The sequence below is a fragment of the Narcine bancroftii genome, chromosome 1 (assembly GCF_036971445.1).
Source record: "Narcine bancroftii isolate sNarBan1 chromosome 1, sNarBan1.hap1, whole genome shotgun sequence".
NCBI lineage: Eukaryota > Metazoa > Chordata > Chondrichthyes > Torpediniformes > Narcinidae > Narcine > Narcine bancroftii.
In genome coordinates this window covers 105469438-105486379 of record NC_091469.1, presented here as the reverse complement: position 1 = coordinate 105486379, position 16942 = coordinate 105469438, and the positions used below count along the sequence as shown (strand labels likewise).

General features: G+C 41.5%; 1 protein-coding gene across 9 annotated transcripts in view; it reads right to left on the bottom strand.

Annotated features, from left to right (window-relative positions):
* Positions 1 to 16942, bottom strand: part of LOC138762150 (tenascin-like) — a 189820-nt gene that overhangs the window by 129940 nt on the left and 42938 nt on the right. For all 9 annotated transcript variants that reach the window (XM_069935624.1, XM_069935656.1, XM_069935646.1 and 6 more), the window contains 3 exons: positions 12023 to 12576; positions 9067 to 10569; positions 3638 to 3901 (listed from right to left, as the gene is read on the bottom strand). In XM_069935624.1, the coding sequence (XP_069791725.1) occupies positions 3638 to 3901; positions 9067 to 10569; positions 12023 to 12491 (2236 nt within the window). In that variant the 5' untranslated portion in view covers positions 12492 to 12576. The remainder of the gene's footprint in view (positions 1 to 3637; positions 3902 to 9066; positions 10570 to 12022; positions 12577 to 16942) is intronic.

Genomic DNA, 16942 nt, shown 5'->3' with positions numbered 1-16942 from the left:
CCATATTCACAAAAATTGATCTCCAGTGGACAAAGCTCATCTTGGATCTTTATTGAGGTGATCATAAACATCAGTTATCTGTGTGTGGGGAATCTCAGACCACAGCGAGATTGGAGACATTGCCCTGATGTTTGGAAACATTTATCGCTTAAGGTTCATCTGGTTGCTCATGTTTCCGACCTGTCACTACGTGGCGACAGGAGTTATTCGAAATATACCATAGAAATCATGTAGTCAGCTTGTTTCATTTAACCAGCACCATTTAAGTTAAATGGTAATTCTTTAATTTTAAATCATTTGTGGTGAGCATTTTCCTGCTAAACTTTTCACTTCTTTTTTAGCATTTGAGGTTGAACTAGTACTGATGTTTCACTGCCAGAAGGTGAATCCACGTGAGGAAAAGCTACTGGCATTCTTCTAGTGATACACTGGTTGCCTTTTAGTGAGCTCCCCTCAGGCTCTGTGCTGGACAGATGTGAGCCTACTCTCCAAAGTGCAAGTGTCGCTTTCTCGTTTTTTCAAACCCATTACAAACTAATAGTCTTTTCACTAGTCACACCCTCGAAATCCAATCCACAAGCCAACATGTCAGGTGGTTCCAGTGGCCTGAGTTCAAAATATATTTAAGTGCATATGCGTAAAATCTGCACATATAAATAAATGATATTAATGCGCTATCATAGTCTGTTTTCAAGTTTTAAAGAAATATGGTCACCATTCTTAGTAGTAAAAGACATAATCAAGAAAGTTTGCTGCTTTAAGAATAAGGGAGGTTGAATTATTTCTGGCAATTGTGTGTGATATTTTTCATTTGTCCGAGGCCTCAGAGGCTTGTCAGTCAGTCAGGGGTTTCATGTAACGCATGCACACAGATGCTGACATCATGAAGCTTACCTGGTAAGCATTTTTATTTTCACACCACCAGAAGAGGATTGGCAGGTGAACTTAGCCGGGCTCCGAGATTACCCCTGACCCAATTGATTTTGACCGGCCCTGTCCAGTCAGACCTTTTCACACTGCATAATTCCCAAGTAGGTAATAGGGTAAATTGCCTGGTTAACCACATACACAGTGGTGTGAAGGCTCTCTCTCTCTCTCTCTCTCTTTCTTCCCTTTTCCTTCCACAAAGCCAAAAACACCTCCACTCCCCAATCAATTGTCACCTCTCCTCTTTCCTGACTTCCAATCCATATCCTATAAACACCTTTTGTCTGTTAGCCTGTGCTCCACCCCCTACCCATTCTTCCCTTCTCCCTGCCCTTTTAATTGAAGCACCTGCCTGGTTTTTCACTTTGAAGAAGGGCTCAGGCACAAAACATTGGTTATACATTGTTACCTCATATAGACACTGTGAGACCTGCTGAATTCCTCCAGCATTGCTGTGTTTTTGCTATATTCAGAAACAAGTCCTGTCATTTTATAGGAAATTAATTAAATCTTCACAAAATTTATTTTTCACTTTCACAAATGGAAACAGTTTGAAAGCAAAAGGCTATCCTTGACGACACTTCACATTCTCAGCAAGCATCAGCATATTAAAGCTGCAACATTGGCACTCCCTCCCTGTTATCTCTCGTTCTGATGGTTAATTAAAAGTGGCAATAAAGCATAATTTCGCTGATCAATAGATGACATAACTTAGATAAGTGCACATGTAGTTGAAGAAAGTTTTTTTTTTACTTTACTCTTTTGTAACATATCTTTCATCCCTGAGGTCAAATTGGAATCAATTGTAGACTTCATGTGTAATGTTTTATTTCCCTCTTGTGTTCATTTCATTGATGGTATTTTGCTTGTTAACAATTTTAAATGCTTTAAATGCTGGTAATTAATCAAAATATTAAATTCAACAAATAATCTCCATTAAAGATGTCGAAAGATAGAGGTAATTGATGGGAGTGGACAAATATTTGGTGAACTCAATTTAAATCTGTCATTAAAATCCAGAAATAACAATCATTCAGTTGTTAAACTCAGAGTTGACCCTGCCCATCTGTGGTGTCCTCTTTGGAAATGGTTGAAGAGTCATGGATTTGATGGACACCAGATATGTGCATCATAACACAGTCAATAACACCTTTATGTCTGGGTTTTCCCACTGAGTGGAGTAAGGCTTCTTGTATCAGCAGGTAACATTTACCTATTTTTGTTCAACCTGTCTATAGTTTTGCTTTGGAGCTAAGGCTGCTGCAAACAAGGAATTTTGTGACATGTTCATAATACATTCTGATTGTCTTCTACCATTTGGCGCAGTTTGTTAGCTTTCTTTTCTTTGGCTTGGCTTCGCGGACGAAGATTTATGGAGGGGGTAAAAAGTCCACGTCAGCTGCAGGCTCGTTTGTGGCTGACAAGTCCGATGCGGGACAGGCAGACACGATTGCAGCGGTTGCAAGGGAAAATTGGTTGGTTGGGGTTGGGTGTTGGGTTTTTCCTCCTTTGCCTTTTGTCAGTGAGGTGGGCTCTGCGGTCTTCTTCAAAGGAGGTTGCTGCCCGCCAAACTGTGAGGCGCCAAGATGCACGGTTTGAGGCGTTATCAGCCCACTGGTGGTGGTCAATGTGGCAGGCACCAAGAGATTTCTTTAGGCAGTCCTTGTACCTTTTCTTTGGTGCACCTCTGTCACGGTGGCCAGTGGAGAGCTCGCCATATAACACGATCTTGGGAAGGCGATGGTCCTCCATTCTGGAGATGTGACCCACCCAGCGCAGTTTGTTAGCTAAACCTGGATTAAATGTTAAACTCTTTATTGCAGGTAAAGATAATATGCTGGTCTTAACTTTTAATATTTTGAGTTTCAAACCACATTCTATCTCAGAACTCAAATGCCCAAGTCACAATGTTGTAGCATTTCAACTGGAAAACTCTCACCAAAAGGCCTATTGTTTGCAGGATCACAACTATTGCTGTTAATGGAACATAGATCAGTACAGCACAGGAACAGGCTCTTTGGCCCATCTGTTTGTGCTGTATGTGATCCAAATCAAACTAAAACTCTACTGCATGCACCTGATAGATGTCTCTCACCCTCTTCATATCCATCAAGAAGTCCTCTTAAGTGCTACTATTCGATATGTTTCCACCACTACTCCTGGCAGCCCATTCTAGGATATAAGTATAAAATATTTGCTCGCGCATCTCCCTTAAACTCCTGTCCCTTACCCTAAAGGTATGCCCTCTAGTATGTGACACTTTTGCTCTGGGGAAAAGATTCTGACGTTCACCCTATCAACACCTCTCATGATTTTGTACACCTCTATCAGATCGCCCCCCTCAGCCTCCAATGCTCCAGGAAAAAAACAACACAAGTTTGTCCGACCTCTCCCCATAACTCACCAGGCAACCTTAACCTAAACCAGGCAACATTCTGGTAAACCACTTTCCAAAACCTCCACATCCTTCCCGCAATGGAGCGATCAGAATTGCACATTGTATTCCAATTGCGGCCTAACCAAAGTTTTATACAGCTGTGACCAGCTACTTCTGGCCCACAGGGTACATTTGCTTTCTCTTAGTTGATAACTGGCCTTGTTTTCATGTTACTAGAGGTTCACTGAATTTGCCTTGTGCACCAAGGCTGTAAACAGAGGTTTGCTGTCTTGTTGGCAGGCTCATATATCCCAAGAAACAGATGGCACTCACGTGTTGCCACTCTGGCACTAACAGGAATGCTTCTCTTGTTGTTGAGGATCGCATAAACATTGATTAAGTATTCAATCCCTGGCTCCAATTCCTGGATGGTGGAAGAAAGCTGGTCGCCAGGCACACGGATCTCTAGCTGCAGACCACCTGGAGCAGTGGGGGCATAGGTGATGAGGTACTCGTTAACTTTCACTTCATTTTGCCACTCCAGGTCCACAGTTTGAGGAGTCACATCACTCACCTTCAGCTCTTTGGGAGGTGACACTGCAAGAAGACATAAAAAATGGAGTGATGTAATTAATGCAGCACATTCTAGACGAAAGAACAAGATCAAGCTAGCATATCTCTACATACATTGTCCAAGCTGAGATGGTCCAGCAGTCGGATCATTATTGAATAGGATGAGAGCTAGAGATGGTGATAAAATCTCCTCTCACTGCTGTCTTTGGGCAGAAGGTACAGAAGCCTGAAAATTAGCACTTCCTGGTTCAAGAATAGTTTCTCTCCTTTAAGAGCTATCAGGCTCTTCGACCTCCCCTGACTACATTAATCAATGGTAGTTCCAACATCACATAAGGCCTCTATGCACTATTGCAACCCACTTTTTTTTGCATGAGGATCACAGTGAATATTTATTATTTATTGACTCTTTTAATTCAATTAGTTTAACATTATAGTTTTTCTTTGCAAGCAAGTAAGAATTTCAGTATGCATGTACATTGCACACTAAATATGATAATAAACTCATCATAAAAAAGGAGAGTAAAGGAGTCGGCAACCCTTTTTTCCATTGGCATCCCAGTTAATTGGCCGTGCAGTTTCCTGGGATTGGAAGCTATTTGTGCTCTTTCCACTGGGCCACCTTTCACTGGGACACTGACTGCATTTGACGTCGACGTGCTGATTGTTTTCCTTTTCCATTGGACCCTTCACCGGTTGATTCCCTGCTAATTCCTGGGACAAGGTGTCAGTGGAAAAGGGGCTAGTGGTGCAACCTGATCTACTGTAGACAAACATAAAATCTGCAGCTGTCGGAATCTTGATCAAACAAAGAATTGCTCAGTCCAGTAAGTTGCTTTAGGAGGGATGCATTTGTTTAATTATCCACAAAATGGGTCTAATCCTTGATTTGTGTTTCATTTTAATAGGTGTAGTATTGGAAATTCCCTGAAAATTAGCTACCACAGGCTGCGTGTCTGAACAGTGCAGTCTTGATTTGGGAAAAGCAAATTCAGTAAAGGATGGTGTGACGGTGAGGTGCTTATTTTTAAGGATTTCCCAGAAGTGCAAATATTTAAGCATCAGATCCTAGAGGTATGGAAGGAACAATTTGTTTTCCAGATGATTTTGAAGATTTTTTTTCAATGTTACAACACGGTAGAAGACAATTCTGGCCCTTGAAACCCATGCTGCTCAGTTACACACAATTAACCAATGAGAGGATACCAAAAGAACAGATGAGGCTCACGCAGGTCACAGGGAGAACATCGAAACTTCTTACAGAAAGTACCAAATTCCAACCTGGGCCCCTGGCACTTTAATGGCGTTGCACCATCCTCTATGCTAACCGTGCCATTCTAAGTAGTAAGAAACACAGGCCCCTTTTCCACTGGCAACCCAGTTAATTGACTGTACAATGTCCCGGGATAGGAAGCCCTTTGTGGCGTTTCCACTCGGCCATTCTTAACTGGGACACTAATTACTTATCCAATGAGTTCACTCATCCCCGATTGAAGTGTTCTACCTTCGACTGGAAACGGGTGACTTTCTGCTGTCCCTTTTCCACTGGTTTATCAGCACGCCGGCATCAGCAAATGCCAAGGATATAAATAGGGGTAGAGGCAGTTGATCCCTGACATGGAATGACATCATTTGATGTAGGCGTTCAGACAGTGTTCCTTTTCCTTTGGAACCTATCCAGTAAATTCCCAGTTAATTCCTGGGACTGGGTGCCAGTGAAAAAGGGCTACAGATTGTGGTATATCTGGTGTTATAATTCTGCAGTGCAGCAGGTTAAGTCCGGCTCAGTGCCTCAGACAGGCACTGAATCAAAAAGCAACAGAACAACACAAGGTTAGGTCAGCTAAATAAGTGAATAATGTCTTCCTGTAGAGGCCAAGGCAGCCAGCATCATATCTAACCTTGCACTGACATTGCTAAAAATTTTTTTTTATCACCACCTTCACTCATATAAATTCATCCTATATTTGAATGTGTGCTACAAATTTATTTATTTAAAAAAAAAAATTACTTTTAATTTTCTTTATAATCTTTGCAATTCAGGAATAGATTTGATAACATAGCATTTTACATCTTTCAGGGGTTGCATGTTTTAACCTTTCAGGATATAACACATACAAAAATAAGGATAAAATATAAGTAAATTCCAAATTTATTGTATTTTCCATTTGAAGATTTGTTACCCAAATTGTTTTCAAGCAACTTTCTCCAATAAAATTGAATTTGTTCGGTTTCCTGAGCGAACCATTGATGAACTCTTGCTGATGGACCTTTGACCTCTTCCTTGTGCTCCTCCCACTTCTCTCTCCCCACCCCCATTTTTTTTGTCAATTCCCAATGAGGGGCTCCCTATGGATGCTGCATGGCCTACTGACTTCCTTCAGCACATTTGGGTACTGTATTGTTGAAATCTGACAAGGCAGGTGATCACTTCATGCAGGATAACAGTTATAAAGCTTACCATTATAAAAATCACAGAATAACTGCACAGATGGCATCCACTTGCCCCATCATGCTTATGCTGGCCCTCTGAAAGAGCGAGTCACATGGTCTTCCTTTCTATCACGTGTTTATGCAATTCCCTTTTTTAAGTCTACTATTGAAAACATTTCCACTGCTCTCAGGCAAGTCTTTGCAGATCATTGTGACTTAATCTATGTAGTTGAAACATATTCATGGAAACGTGGATGAGGGAGGCATTGAGAACGAAGAGGCTCTTTGGCCTCGGATGTTGTGAATTTTCAAGTTAGGCAATGCATGATAATCACCTGGGTTTGTCATATTATGACTGGCCCTGTATCTTCCCAATCGATCCCCACACTCTGTGATCCATGGATTTATTCAATGACTGATTATGCACATCTCTCTGGAATGGAGAGTTTGCTAGAGCTCTGAGTAAACACACTTAGAAGAGATGAAGATTTTAAATGAACATTCAGTGAAAGTGTTACTGTGGAGCAATTTATCAGGTGTGGGGAGGGGAAAGAGGATGGAAATAGTTGGAATCTTGACAAACATTTTTAACCCCTCTCTTGAGGGCAAAAGTTCTAGAGGAGTGGAGGATGAGGTTAGTGAAGAAGGCTGAAGAAATAATACATTATCATTCTGACATCAGTGTTTGGGAAACATCTGGAGAGGATTCTGAGGTTTATGAATTTGCTTATGAAGTTGATTTATCAAAAGAGACTGGAAAACCTGCGTCTGTTTCTCTTGAAGTGTAGGAGGTTGAGATGGGATCTGGGTCTATAAAATTATAATGGGCATAGATAAGGTGAAAATAATAGTTTCCTAGAGTGGGATAATCATAACTGAGATGAGGGGGTTGTATTTAGAAGGAACATAACGGGACAGATCTTTACTCAGAATGAGGGGGATGAGGACATAGAACAAGTTGCCAGATAAAGTAGTGGAGGCAGGGATGTTAGCTTCCTTGAAAAAACACTTGGATAACTCCATGGAGGGGAGGGGATTGGAGGGGTCTGGGGCCTCATGCAGGAAAGTGGGGCCATAGCAGGGGAGCACGTTGTTCGGCATGGACAATATGAGCCTTTCGGACAGTTTCCATGCTATCAGACTCTATGATGTCTGGATTAAGACAGGGGTTAAAGGTCCTACAATCAAATAAGTCTTCAGGAAAGAAACAAGAGTTTTGTTGATTGTCTATCAAGACCTACAGGAGGTGCTGAGACCAATAGGCAGCAAAGACTAAACAGAATTTCCACTTTGTCAGTTGTTGACAATTTCAAAAAATTAATAGAGGAAAACAAAATATAACTGGTCTCATGTATCATTGTGTCAAACTGTATTTATAAAATGCCAAGGTTTTGGCACTGTCATTTAAACATATGGAACACTCTCTTGGATGTATATGAAATTCTTTCCCCACATCCCTAAACCTGACATTGAGCAATTCAATAGCTTACCTGCAGTTGATTGCAAATCGGAAACAACATCTCCTCCTCACTGACAATCCACATGGGCGCACCTCAAGGATGCGTGCTTAGCCCACTGCTCTACTCTCTCTACTCCTATGACTGAGCGGTTAGGCAAAATTCACATGCTATCTACAAATTTGTAAAGACACTACAGTTGTCAGCAGAATCACGAAGGGCAATGAAGAAGTATACAGGAGTGAGATAGATCAGCTGGATGAGTGATGTAGCAACAACTGAGCTGTCAACATAAGCAAAACTAAGGTCAGATTGTGGACTTCAGGAAGCGGAAACCAGGAGAACATAAATCAGCCCTCAGTGAGAGGTCAGCAGTGGAGAGACTAAAGAACTTCAAGTTCCTGGGTCTTATTCTCAATGCAATCATGAAGAAGCCTTATTAGAGGCTATACTTCGTGAAGAGTTTGAGGAGATTTGGTTTGTCACCAAAGACACTTGCAAATTTTACAGGAGCACTGTGGAGAGAATTTGACTGGTTGCATCACTGTCTGGTATGGAGGTGGAAATGCAAAGGACAGGAAAAGGCTACAGAGAGTTGTGAACTCGGCCAGCACTAACATTGGCATCTGTCTTCGCTCCATTAAGGTCATCTACAAGAGCAGTGTCTTAAAAAGCAGCCTCTATCCTCAAAGACCCTCATCACACGTTACCATCAGGAAGGAGGTACAGGAGCTTGAAGACAAACACCTAATGGTTAAAAACAGCTTCCTCCCCTCTACCATCAGATTTCTGAATGGACAATAAACCACAGACACTACCTCACTTTCTCTCTTCTTTTGCACTAATTTATTTATTTTTACAATGTAATATATAGGTATTTTTGCCCCAATAAAACAACACGTTCATGATAATAAATTCTGATTCTGAATAATTTTTTTGCCCTTTGATTATTTATTTAGATATATCTATATCTTGCATTTTGAACACTGAAATATCTTGGTTGAAATGCATCTAAAACAGGTTGGGGATGATCAAAATCCTAAGGCTAAAAGAAGTGATTTCCAGAATTGAAGGAGCATATTCTAAACTACAGGAATTGGAACTGTTGGGTGCTAAAATGCATCAGAGGCCCTTTCCTACATTAAATAATAACCATCTGGCCATGGTTGGGAGCATTGTACTCCTACTTTATAATCCTTGTGTAATGCAATAAAATCTATTAAAGAAAATAGATCTTGAATGAAAATGGTATTTGGACTAACAGTCACCAAATGGAACCAAATTTTATCAATCACTCACCTGCAGAGCAGTCTTCACTGACATAACCCTCATTACAGATGCATTGACCATCAACACATTGGCCTCGGTCATTACAGTCATTGGGACAGGACAGTTCTCCACAATCGACTCCTAGGTAATCTGAATCACATACACACTGGCCATTGACACAACGTCCACGATTGTGACAATCGTTGGGGCAAGCTAGTTGTCCGCAGTCCTCACCGATGAAGCCCTGCTCACAGACACACTGGCCATTGACACAGCGTCCGCGGTTGTGACAGTCATTGAGGCAGGCCAGTTGTCCACAGTCCACTCCAGTGAAACCTTCCTCGCATATGCACATGCCATCAACACATTGGCCACGATCATAGCAGTCATTGGGACAAATCTGCTCACTGCAATCTTCGCCCATGTAGCTCTCGTCACAAATGCACTGGCCACTGACACAGTGGCCACGGTTGTTGCAATTGTTGGGGCAGGATAGCTCACTACAGTCTTCACTGGTGAAGCCGTAGTTACAGATGCACTGCCCATTAACACAGCGGCCACGGTTATGGCAGTTGTTTGGGCAGGCTAGCTCTCCGCAATCTACCCCAACAAAACCTTCAGCACAGATGCAGTGCCCATTTACACAGTGGCCACGGTTGTGGCAGTCATTTGGACAAGCCAGTTCCCCACAATCTTCACCAGTGAAGCCTTGATGGCAGATGCATTCCCCGTGGACACAGATGCCGCGATTGTTGCAGTTGTTCAGGCAAGACCACTCGCTGCAGTCTTCTCCTGTGTAACCTTCACTACATACACATTGGCCATTGACACACACACCATTGTGGCTGCAGTTGTTAAGGCAGTCAAGTTCTCCACAATCTTTGCCGCTGAATCCTTCATCACAGTAGCATACGCCTTTGATACAACGTCCACGGTCATAACAGTCATTGGGACAAATGATTTCTGAACAATCCACATCGGCGAAACCTTCATCACAGATGCAGTCTCCGTCCACACAGCGGCCACGATTAAAGCAGTTATTAAGGCAGGCAAGATCCCTGCAGTCTTCTCCAGTTAAACCTTCATCGCAGACACACTTTCCATCAACACAAACACCTTGGCCACTGCAATTGTTGGGGCAGAGCTTTATTCTGCAGTCCTCACCTGTATAACCTTTGTCACAGACACAAACTTCTTTCATGCACGTTCCATAGTCACCGCAGTCAAACCTACACACCTCCTGGCTGCAATCTTCTCCTGTGAAACCTTCGAAGCAATGACAGACTCCATTTATGCATCGCCCTTGATCACTACAGTCATTCAGGCAGGAATACTCGACACTACAGTCTTCACCTATGAAGCCATCTTCACATATACATTTGCCATTGAGGCATGTGCCCCTGTCATTGCAGTTCGCTGGGCATTCAGGCTCTGTGCAGTTTTCTCCTTTCCAGCCAGCCTTACACAGGCACCCACAGCTGTCTGCACTGTAGTTTCCATGTGCTCCACAGATGGGCTTTACATCAATGCGTCCTAAACAAAGAGTACAGTTAGTGAATGGGCAGATGAGGCTTTTTTATAGACATACAGCATGAAATCAGGACCTCCTGGCTTATGAGCCTGTTTCTCCCAAATAACTCAATTGATCTACAACCCCTGTACATTTTTAGAGTGTGATAGGAAACTGGAGCACCCATAGGAAATCTGGGCAGATATGGGGAGAATATACAAGCTCCTTAAAGATAGTGCCAGATTCGAACATAAGAACATAAGAAACAGGAGAGGAGTAGCCCATCCTGTCTCCTGTCCATCAAGCCTGCTCCCCCATTCAATGGCAGATCACCCATGGCTGATCTGACAATCCCCACCTACCTGCCTTTTCCCCATATCCCTTAATTCCCCTACTATGTAAACATCATTCCAACCTTGTGTTAAATATATTTACTGAGGTGATGTCCACTGGCAGTGAATTCTACAGATTCACCACCCTCTGGGAAAAGCAGTTCCCCCCTCATCTCCATCCTAAATCTACTACCCTGAATCTTGAGGTTGTTTTCCCTAGTTCTAGTGTCCACCACCAATGGAAATAGCTTGCCTACCTTTCATAATTTTATATGTTTCTACAAGATCCCCTTTCACTCTTATAAATTCCAGTGAGTACAGTCCCGGATGACTCAATCTCTCCTCAAAGGCTAACCTCCTCATCTCTGGAATCAACCTGGGGAACCTCCTCTGCACCGCCTCCAAACCCAATACATCCTTCCTCAAGTAAGGAAGCCTCGTCAGTATCTTGTAAAATTGTAGCATAATCTCCCTGCTCCTAAATTCAACCCTCTAGCCATGAAGGCCAACATTCTATTTGCCTTCTTGATAGCCTGCAGTACTGCTAAACCAACCTTTTGGAATTCATGCACAAGCACTCCCAAATCTTTCTACATGTCAGCATGCTGCAGTCACTTGCCAGTTAAATAATAATCTGATCTTCCATTTTACCTTCCGAACTAGATAACCTCACATTTACCGTCAGACCCTTGCCCACTCTCTTAACCTATTTACATCTCTCTGCATACTCTCCGTATCTTCCGCACAATTTGCTTTTCCAGTCAATTTAGTGTCATCAGCAAACTTAGATACAGTACACTACATTCTGTCTCCTCTTCCACATCATTACTGTATATCATGAATAGTTGAGAGCCAGCACTGCACATATACATATACCATTCTCAATGGGAACCCTATGGTTCTCCTGGACACACAGCACATTTAATTAAAAGCTTTATTTTCTTTTCACCTCACACATGTAATCAATACGAGAGGAGTATGGAAAAAAAAACAAAGCCTGACTGCTTCATAGCAAAGGGGACCCATCAGCCTTAAGCAGAGTCCCAGAGAGGCCATGGTTGAAAAAAAGGTTGAGAATGGCTGGTTTAGAGCACTGATCTCAGCGGCAGCATGGTAAATATTCAACCGATCATTGTTCCCATACCCTTTCCTTGTTGTGCTCCATTTCCACAGCATCCTCCATTGGCGCACTGTTCCCGCAGGGATGACACGTGGCCTTCTAACACTTCCAGCCGATTGAGCAGGTCTTGGATGTCTGGTCCGGCCACACAGCCGCAGGCCTGCCTTGGAATGTTGATTCGGTGCGTGAAGACAATCTGATTTTCGCCATCAGCTGTATGCTCCACGTGCTGGTCGCTGGAGTCAACTTTTGGTTTTGCAATGCCATCTGGGGACTCCAAGTCCACTGAACAAAGAGAGCCAAGGGGAACATTGATGTTGTAGACGTGGTTGAAGTTGATGGGTTGTGTTCCAAGTGGTAATGTGACATTCTCTTCTTTAGGCTGCAAGATATCTCTCTTCTGCCTAATAATTTTCTTAATAAGTCCACCATGGGTTTCTCCCACCAAAACAGACATCATGAAGCAAACTAAAACTTGCCACTGAAACCCCATTTAGAATCGTCTTCTTGTCCACAATCTATTTGTTCCCCTATATCGAACACAGTAATAACTTCACTTCTTATTTGATGGAATTTATCTGCAAAAACATCAGAAAGAGGCAGGTGAAAGCACATTCAAAGCAAGCATAATTTTTTTTAAAGCTACAATGAAAGCCCTGATATCTGGCACATATGGGGTTTGGTAAATGTTGAATAAGTGTATTTTCTGGTTGCTTGAGATTATGTGGTTGCATGTGGTTGCATGGATTGGCAAACTATTAGTGAGACGTGCCAATTTTGAACACATTTTTTAACTATTTATTTTCCTAGATTTTCTTGCTGGTTGCTTGAGGCTGGCAATTGCTTGAATTCCAGAAACCAGGGGTTTTACTGTATTTTTCATCTAATTGAGGCAATGAAACAAAGCATTAAAAAATCCATTCAATAAAGTTATAACTAATTTAAAATTCCAATGTTGACACCTCATTGGTTATTCCATTTTTTTTCAGATGACTAAAGCATTCCATTCGTTAATTCCTAAAAAAAGATAAAGACCTAACAGATAGTTCCTCCTACAGGCCAATAATGTAGATTCTAAAATCCTTTCTAAATTTCAGCCAACAGATTAGAGAATATTCTACCCTAAATTTACATCTAAGCAGTAAACTGTGTTCATTAATAATAGGTATTTTCATTTTAATATTCAAAGATTATTTGATTCTATTTACTCTTCATCTGAAAAACCTGAATATGTTATCTCCCTTGATGCTGAAAAAGCATTTGATAGAGTGGAATGTCCCTACTTATTTGAGATCATAAAATTATTTAATTTTGGGCCAGGATTTATTTCTTGGATTAAAATGATTTATCAAGAATTACAACCATATCTATTAACAGCTATTTTTGGAATCATACCAGCGGAGTCTGGACATATGCCTGTTTCCACAGAGTGAATATTATTGGCTAGAAAAGCCATATTACTTAAATGGAAGGGCCTTAACCCATCTACTCTACTTCAATGGTTCTCTGCTGTCATATTTAAATTTTAAGAAAATTAGGAGTTGGACATATGATACATCTTTTAAACTTGAAGAAGTTTGGTGTCCATTTGTTCAATATTTCCATAGCCGTCTTAGATCTCACCATGTCATGAGGGTAGGTCTGGACCTGTGCAACCCTTACTCACCTAAATCCATTTATGCACATTCATCCTCATATCAAACCCCACAAACTGACTGAAATGAACCATCTTTATCTTATGGGATGGATAGCCAGAAGAAGAAAGTTTCCTTAAAGTTTAACCAGGAAACCTTTTGTTTTCCTACTTTACTCACAGATTAGTTGGAGGGGATTTTGCAATAAAAATTATTTGTTTTCTTTCTCTTTTTTTCTTTTGGTTTTACAAGAGAAGAAATTTATGGTTAATATATATTTGTTAAATACTAATATGTTGTTTTTCTTATAGTCTACTCATATAAATAAATAAATAAATAAATTTGTTTATATATATGTTCTATATAACTCAAACAGATTGGAAAAAGAAAGACTAAAGCACTCCTAGTGGATTTACAGGCTCAAATAAATTGCAAACACAAAAACCAAAGGTATGACAGAAATTTATTAACACATCACAGAAATGCTCAGTCAAAATAAATAACATGAAAACTATTGAGAAATTGTTATTTCCTGAAACTGGTTTGTCTGACAGATGGGCTACAAATTGAAAGAGCATCTGACACAGTTTACATTTACACGTAATTATTAACCAAACAAAGCAATTTGCCAAATTTGTGGACCACTGAAGGTTTAACATAAGCAGTCAGTAAGAGATTTCTGGCGCAGATACAAGTTTATATTTCATTTTGAACTTAGACATACAGTATGGTAACAGGCCCTTCTGGCCTTTGAACCTGCGGTGCCCAGTTATACCCAATTAACATACAAGCCCCACATGTTTTTGAAGGGTGGGAGGAAACTGGAGCAGCTGGAAGAAACCCACACAGACACGGAGAAAAGGTACAAACTCCTTACAGACTCGTTGGATTCGAACCCTGGTCACTGGAGCTGTATCCACAATTCTAACTGTACTGCCCGGTTTTAGTATGGCAACAGAGATTTTCCTCTTCAAAGCAACAATGGGGGTGGGTTTAGGTTTCATAATGGTGGCAGTGTGGCCGGCCCTTAGCCCAATTAATTTCTCTGTGTGAAGCGATGAATGTTTATCCATTTGTTACAAAGTATCATTACCTGCTGTGACATTTAAGTCTTCTCCTGATGCCTGAAAATGAGTACTTATGAATTTATTCAGCTTGTATCTGCATGAAAGCCAGGGGCCATAATCACAGGATTAAAGTTTGGCCATTTAGGACTGAGTTAAGAGTGACTTCAGGTTGAGTTTAGAGAGCATCTTCTATGAGTGTATGGAATTCACTTCCACCAGAGGGCTGATGAGGTCAGTACTCGCTCAATGATAATATTGAAGGTGGAGATTGACAAGAGTTTTGTCAAGGATCTTATGGATTGGGAGATAGATGGGGTGCGATCTTTTTAAATAATAGAGGAAGATCCAATGGCCAAATAACTCCTTCTTGTATACTTTTCTGAGAGAGTTTCATGTTTATTGCCCTTTTCATAAATCATATTAACATACAGAAATTAAATGTGATGAGAGACTTTGAGATCAATCAATGAAGGTGTGTAAGACCATCTCATGCTGTAGTAGTTTCACATCAGGCCAGCATGGTTAGCAGAGTGGACAACGGGGGTTTGAATCCCACGTTGTCTGTAAGAAGTTTGTACATTCTCCCCATATCTGCATGGGTTTTCTCTGGGGGCTCCTGTTTCCACTGTTCAAATCTTACTGGGGTGTAGTTCAATTAGGTGTAATTGGGCGGCATGGGCTTGTGAGCCAAAATGGCCTGTTACTATGCTGTATGTCCAAATGTAAGCGTATAAGTTAGAATACAGTGAGGTGTTGATAACATTCTAGGCCTCTTCCAGACACACAAGCATCAGTAACAAGTTATTATTCAGGGTTACAAGACAATGGCACAGATTGATGTGAGACCGTTAGTGTCGTTGTTAGCATTATGCCACTACAGCACCAGAGACCCAGGTTCCAACCTGGTGCTGTCTCTAAGGAGTTTGTACATTCTTCTCTTGACCACATGGGTTTTCTCTGGGTGCTACAGTCTTGTTTTCTGTCCCAAAAACATATAGAGTTAGTAGGTTAATTGGTCACATGGGTGTATTTTGGCATCGAGGGCTTGTAATCCAGAAGGCCCTGTTACTGTGCTGTATCTAAATTTTTAAAAAATTAAATTGGAAATGTAGTTGAGGCCAGAACAGATTACCATCGCCTGCTTCCACTTGCTTATGTTCTGCTGCCCTCGGAATGTGGTCACTGTTGTAATGTAGAAACATATTGAAGTGAATTTCCATTCAGCAGATGCTCCACAAATGGCAAAATCATATTCCTCAGATTTTGGGGGTGGATTTCTGCCTGCCCCTTCTAAATAGCCCCAGCCACAGCCTTCAACTTGAGCCCAGAACAAGGGCTTTTCCCTTTGCAGGCGCCTGCTTCAAAGGCTGGTGAGGCCCTGCTTCTGCCAAACCAGCTTTTAAAGATCCCACTTCAATGCATGTCTGAGAATAATTCTGACTTCCTCAGATATTCAAAACCACTCCAAATGTGTAAAAACTAAAATAAGGGTTAAAATATTTATATGACAGTTTTATTGAACAAAAAGACTCAAACATGTGCACACTAAAAACATTTTAAAACATTTAAACTGTTAATTGAGAACACACAAGAGATTGTAGTTGCTGGAATCTGAGGTCAAATACAATCTGCTAGAGGAACTCAGCAGGTCAAACAGCATCAGTGGAATGATCAATGTTCTAGGCTAGAATTTGCCATCAAAGTAATTGGGGAACCTTTCTCCAATCAGATCATTTCTCCCATGCATTTCAATGGGAAATCTACAGAGGTGGTGGCACTGGATCTCATGACTATACCTGACCCTGGTCCATGTCCCATGACCACCACACTTGGACACCATTCGTTTACCATGGCCACTACATCTGGACTCCATCCATGTCACATGATCACTACACCCATATTATCCGTGCATCCTGTGAACACTATTCTGTATGTGTGTGTGTGTGTGTGTGTGTGTGTGTGTGTGTGTGTGTCATAAACATTATGTCCATGGGCTAGTTTTTAAGCAGACAGCAAGACCACACTCCAGCCTTAACTAGGAAGGAGCTCATCTGCTGCCAGATCTGGGCAGATCCTAGTGGATCCCATCCTGTACCAATCAGGTCAACTGAAGGACCAATGCGAACATTGTTCATTCCCTCTTGGAATCTTTTGCCTGAGGACCTGAGAGAGTTGAGCCCCAGTTTAATGCCTCGTCCAAAAGGCAGCATGTCTGACATGGAACCTCACAGCAGTCAAATCAT